This window comes from Xenopus laevis, chromosome 8L (genome assembly GCF_017654675.1).
Source record: "Xenopus laevis strain J_2021 chromosome 8L, Xenopus_laevis_v10.1, whole genome shotgun sequence".
NCBI lineage: Eukaryota > Metazoa > Chordata > Amphibia > Anura > Pipidae > Xenopus > Xenopus laevis.
In genome coordinates this window covers 72,955,338-72,961,482 of record NC_054385.1, presented here as the reverse complement: position 1 = coordinate 72,961,482, position 6,145 = coordinate 72,955,338, and the positions used below count along the sequence as shown (strand labels likewise).

At 38.7% G+C, this 6,145-nt stretch overlaps 1 protein-coding gene across 1 annotated transcript; it reads right to left on the bottom strand.

Moving 5' to 3' along the window:
• Positions 1 to 2,758: 2,758 nt before the first annotated feature.
• Positions 2,759 to 5,202, bottom strand: LOC108699544 (interferon lambda-3). Its single transcript, XM_018231641.2, has 5 exons — positions 5,015 to 5,202; positions 3,872 to 3,949; positions 3,516 to 3,659; positions 3,209 to 3,289; positions 2,759 to 2,878 (listed from the first exon to the last, which is right to left on the bottom strand). The coding sequence occupies exons 1-5, from the start codon at positions 5,159 to 5,161 to the stop codon at positions 2,789 to 2,791; spliced, it is 540 nt and encodes a 179-aa protein (XP_018087130.1). The 5' UTR covers positions 5,162 to 5,202; the 3' UTR covers positions 2,759 to 2,788.
• Between the last annotated feature and the right edge of the window lie 943 nt (positions 5,203 to 6,145).

Below are 6,145 nucleotides of genomic sequence, written 5' to 3'. Positions count from 1 at the left end.
GCAAGGCTAGTGAGCCAATTGGATAACTATGATGCAAAAAGTTATCCAACAGCAACGGGGCAATTTGACAGATATGCCAAAAAAATCCCCATGATCGTCTCAGCGTGGTTTTAGCCTTCACATTGAGTGTGGCAAAGCGGGAGCTGCGTGTGGGAGTGGGAATTCATAAGAGCAAAAGCATTGGAGGACTCTGTTAGTCACGTCTAAATTTGATTATTTAAAGAAACAGTAATTGGAAACATTTAAAGAGTTTGAATTCTTGGAAATATACATAGACTATATAGCCAATCAGGGTTACTATTGCATAGAAACATTTTCTGGGTGGGTAGAGTTATTAAAGGAGGCTGAAACTGCATGGTTCATTTAGGAGGACACTCACTCGTTTTGGACATGTGTCCTTGTTTCTGGTTTTAAAATTGACCATCTGCAGAGAATGATTTTGGATTTTCTTAGCAGAAATGTCCTCTGTTTTATTTTGGCATGTCAATCTGTGTCCTCTTTCAGCCCACTTCAGATATGGTACAAAGACTTTCTGATGAACTACGCCTGCAAATGATTTTTTAGTTATTACATCCAGGCCCGGAAAGGCCATCTAGGCCCGGGCCTAGGGCGGCAGGATTTTAGGGGGGCGTCATGCTTCCCAATCACACCCACATTAGTTCAAAAACACTGGGGATGCGCTGGAGATTCAATCACTTTTTAAATTTCCCATGCGCCAATCCTCATTGCTCCAGTCCCCCTGGAGGGGAAAGGGGCAACAAACGGTAGTGGGCCTAGGGGTGCCCACTATGTAAATCCGGCCCTGATTACATCTTTTTTTTATCAAGATGTTTTATCAATTTTTTATTCAAGGAAAATCCAAGTTCAGCCTTGTAAAACTGTATGGAATGTTCTGGTAGAGAAATAGCAAGTAAGGTACATCTGAGGAAGAGGATTTGCCCCTAAGAGCTTGTGCTCTCCATACCCTGCCATATAATAAGATAGTGCCCTGTGTGGCTCACTTCAACCATCTGTTGTTCGCTGCATGTTTCTTTGATTTGGGGGCACTTAAAGCATTCAACCACTATCTGCCCTCTCTCTCTCTAATAATATAAAGGGATTACAAGCAGGGCCTAGGGTTGCCATCTGACCGGTATTTTACCGGCCTGGCCGGTAAAAATGTTGCTTGATACAATGTTATTTATAGAGAAAATCCTTAAAAATATAGGAAGGCCGGTATTTTTATCCAGAAAAGGTGCCAACCCTAGCAGGGCCAGATTTCCTCATCATCGGCCCATCATCGGCCCACCACTGCTCCTACCCTCCACTTGATACGTGCGCATGGGCAAATTTCCTTCTTCAGGCCCAGAACACTGAAGATTGATATGTGGAAATTTAAAAAAATATCTAATTTCCTGCATTTCACCAGTGCTTCAGAACCAATGTGGATGCAGCTGGGTGGTATGCCGCCCCTAAAATCCTGCCACCCTAGGCCTGGGCTTTTGTGGCCTTCCCACAAATCCAGGCCTGATTACAAGGGGGTCTAAAGCAGTTGATGAGGGGTCCATCATAAAGGCTAGTTAGGTTGACATTTGGTAGGAATCACATCATCTAGAAGATTGTACAGCTGTAGCTGTATGATGATGTTATGACGCTCTTCTCATACCAGACAACCCATACTGATCCTTTAATCAAAGCTTCTACCACATTCAAGCATTAGAATGCGGCTCCTTATTAGAAACAACTGTTCGATTATTGCTGGGATTTACACTACAAGGCGCATTTATAATGTATTGTGAAGTTAGATGGTATTGGTATAGCTTTCATTGTGAGATTACATATGGTTACACAAAAAAATACTACAGAGCAGTAATCTAAATAAAAGGGTTTATTTTCTGTAGACAAGTTTGCAAATAAAACTTTATAATAATTATCTACTGTAAAAAATATGTAAACAAACTGGCAAACCATACAACATAATGCATATAAAAATATTAGCAATATTTCCTCCTGGGAATAATAAATACAAAAAAATACTATATTTATATAAATATTATTATAGCATAAAATACATTTTTGCATAAATAGAAGGGTTAAAAACCTTAAGGACAACCATAGTCCATCAAAATAAAGTTTGTAGCAAGTTTGAAGCAGTACATTTTAACATATTTCCATTTTACAGGACTTCTGTGCATCAAAACGTGTGACTATCATTGTCTCTGCTTCCCTTCGTAAGCTCCCTTCCCCTCAAATTTTGAGAATGTCTAGTGGGTACCACCACCATTTTGAATATGCACAGGTCAGTGAATGATGGGAGATGTCTTGTAAGGTATGACAGCTACAATGTTTGTTGCAGGGTGGTTGCTATACATATAATTCTATACATCTGGCATGATGCACTGCCATAATCAGCTTGGAGGTTTCAAGGTAACTGAGATTTCAGTTGTGTCCGATTCCAATTCCATTCTCAGCACATGTTCCTCAGTCTATGAAGGTACACACATCAAGCGTGACTGGGTAGTTTATAGAAGTACTGCTTTGTTATTAGTTGGCCCAGACATATTGCTGAGGTAGAGCCGGCATGCAGCTGAAGTACTGATTCAAGCCAGTATGAGCTAAAGTGAGATACTTTTTATCTGAGAATTGTCCTTCATTAATGTCAGTTTGGAGAAGGAGATATGTTGGTTCCACTTGTGCATGTATTATGTGAGGCCAAGCAGATCCATAAGGGCAAGTAGGGGAAGCATTGACACAGCAGAAATTTATTTTCTATCGGTTTCCTGGATCAGGTCCTGGTTGCAGCAGATGTTTATTCACTATTAGCCCAACACATTACATCTTCAATTCGGAGCTGGATAAGGCTGAGTAACACGGCATCCTGGACACATTCAGTTGGAACCTACAGAGAGGACAATGATATTTAATATTTTACCGCTGTTTATGGAATTGATATGTTTTATGCTGGTATTTTGGATCACAGATTAATCCTATTTGCCTCATATTGGATAATGTAACATCCACACATTTTAATCTATTCACATTCTTTGTAAATTAGACTTTTCTTCATGTCTAGTTTCAGTTAAAGGTGCAGTGATCAAGTAATCTACTATTCACTTTTTTGATGGGATCTGAACAAAATTTCTACTACTTCTAGTGGTAGGTAATAGTGGTATCAGCTGCGTCACAGTGTCTAGCAACCCCAACCCTCAACTCAGCAGTAAATTCTCACCCTTTCTCTGAAATTCTTGAGGTGATTCAGCCACGGCATCAGCTTTGGGGAGGGAGGGTCACTGTACTTCGGAGACTTCCTCTGTAAAGGTAAGAGACATTGTAAGAAATGACTGTAATAAATAACTGCAATTTAAGGGGATGTATACCCAAATAATAAACTGGAGAAGTATGTTCTGACCTCAGCTCTATCTGTTAATCTCTCTTCTCTCTCTCTCTCTCTCTCTCTCTCTCTCTCTCTCTCTCTCTCTCTCTCTCTCTCTATATATACAATTTAGCAAAGGACTACAATGAACTTTTGAACTTACACAGAACTTCAGATCATCTTCCAAACTAAGGAACATTGTAAGTGGCTGGGATACAAGTGTGGTCAGTGGAGACTCAGTCACGTTTTGCAGAACATCTACAGCCAGGCTCACTCTCTCCAGAGTCAGAATCAGTCTGTCACTTTCCTGAAGGTGAGATTTAATTGCAGATATATTAAAAGAGGACGTTTAGCACTATGGCTTCATAATAAAATAGCAAAACTTGTTAGTAAGAGTGACACCAAAGTGATGCAAAAAAAAAAACACAAGGTGTAAAAGTATGGAAAAGTAGTGTAATGCTATGAAAATGAATCATTATAAAGAGAAATCACATTAAAAGGGGAACAGTATTTTCTTACCTGCAAGTCACACACAGACGGCTTTTGACGAATCATTTTCCTGTAACATTTGATCCCATCACTGAAAGGGCTTTTCTCCTGCAGATGAATATATATATGTAATATACTTTATAACTGAACTTGAATGTATTGAGAGAAAGAATAGATTACATTAAAATGTTGTATTACTGACCTTACTTATTTAATTCAAATAAGGTTTTATGAAAGCTCTGTATGTGTGGGATATGTCATTTTAGGGCTAAGGAGATATTTTTACTGATTCTGCTTTTATCATGAGATAATTACTTACTGGTACAACTTTGAGCTTATATGTTTTTTATTCTCTTTAGTAGGAGGGTATAGCTTTCTAGTTTCCACATTTATACAGTAATATCCTGAATATAGTCTAATATAGTTCTGTCATGCACAGCCCATCACTCATTTGTCTACTACTACTTTAATGTGATATTTGACTTATTTATGGCTGCTATTGCACTAGGGGATCAAATCACAAGGCAAAATTGACCACTGTGAGGATGCCTGTGTTTGGGGGAGATAATCAATATTACAATGCCTGCTTGTTATTTCAATGTATCAACTTGCAAAAGTACAAACAAATAAAGCTTGGATTAAAGTTTATTTTAGAGAAGGATAATGATCCAAAACTCAAGGCCAATGGACAATCAAGAATAAAAGGTGACTGTCACACAATGACCAACTGAGAAGCTATCACACAACTAACTTAAACAACCTGGGGAACATTTGGAATAGGCTACAATATCTCCTAAATAATGTGCAAAGGTGTTACATACTTAGTCCAAATTACTTAAAGGTTCAGTTGTTCAACATGAGTGTGATGAATAGTTTTTGTGCCAAACTAACTTACAATAATCTATGTTTTTAATTTATTGAGCTAGACAGGGAAAATATGGAGATGGGATGTACTACAGGTTTGGTCATGTGAGGTAGATAATCATATTACCAGTGCTCAGATAATTCTACTGCATAATGCTAACAAAACAGACACAACAAAGGAGGAAGGATGGGGGCTGTATATACATTTTCTAATGCAATGCTGTGGGGTTTCTGCACATTATAACAAGATGTTTCCTGTAGCTACATATAAGACAGGCATGTGTTTTATGCATGTTATATCACACTCACATGTTCATTGTGTAGATGTCTGACTGCCCTTATATCACTGGGGGACAGGGATCTGTATCTGGACATATGGCAGTGCCTTCTGTGTGGATGTGCTGTCACTGTCACCAGCAGGACCATCATGACGGCCAGTCTGATAGGAATTGCCATGGCTTCTTGATTAAGTTTCTATATTGAGCAAAGACTCCACACACCTGCGACAGATCATATTATTATTCAGTATAGCACATGGATTTACAAACAGATGCTGGCATAAACACAAACAAATGTTCAGTTATAAACTATAGATGCACCAAATCCTTTTTTTCTGTGATTTCACTGAAGAATTCACGCACACCACGCAGCACTCCGAAATGGCGAAAATTTGAATTTATTTGTGCCAAATACTTTTCATAGGATTCTGCTGAATCCCAAACCTTGCTGGGGGCCAAAATCAGTGTGGTACATGTGACATTCTTGCACAAATAGACAATTTGTATTCAGTTTGTAGGGTTTGGATTTGACTCTGCCAGGTTCTTGGATTTGGCCAAATCCTGCTGAAAAAGGCCCAGATTTGGCCGAATCACAAACCAGATCCTGGATTCCGTGCATCCCTATTTAAACACAGATTTTTTGTAATAGGCACACAGTATAAACTATTGTCTGGTATTTCCTTCCATAATGACACAATGGTTCCAGCATATCAAAATTGCATTCAATGCAAAATTACACAGTCTCACTGTTACATATGTGGCTCCCTTACCTGGTCTCTCAGACAGTTCCTCTGTGCTTCAGGGCTGCAGTTTGTCCCAATGCTTTCCATCCTTATTCTTTTATATGTGTATCTCCAAATAAAAAGAAAATGCATTTGGGCAAGTGCAGGATCACTTTCATTACATCTAGCTCTATGCATAATCAGTAAGGGAAGTGCCAAGGAACTTTCAGTTTCCAGGTAAGAAGGTGACGTTATGTTGATAATGAGGAAATTCCTTTAGTCGTGCTCTCCTTCTATACACCTGTTACCTGTAAAACGCATTTAGCAGTCAACAGCCCCATCTAGTGGCAGAAATCATAATATTAATATGTATAAAATAACAACAGATATAGTTTTATAGGTCACTAATAACATTTTCTGTATTCTAAGACACTCTTGTG

Coding starts and splice junctions, on each gene's coding strand:
- LOC108699544 (XM_018231641.2), bottom strand. CDS start 5,161: ATGGCAATTCCTATCAGACTGGCCGTCATGATGGTCCTGCTGGTGACA. Junction 3,950..5,014: donor GACATCTACACAATGAACAT/GTGAGTGTGATA, acceptor ATTCATCTGCAG/GAGAAAAGCCCTTTCAGTGA. Junction 3,660..3,871: donor CGTCTGTGTGTGACTTGCAG/GTAAGAAAATAC, acceptor TCTCACCTTCAG/GAAAGTGACAGACTGATTCT.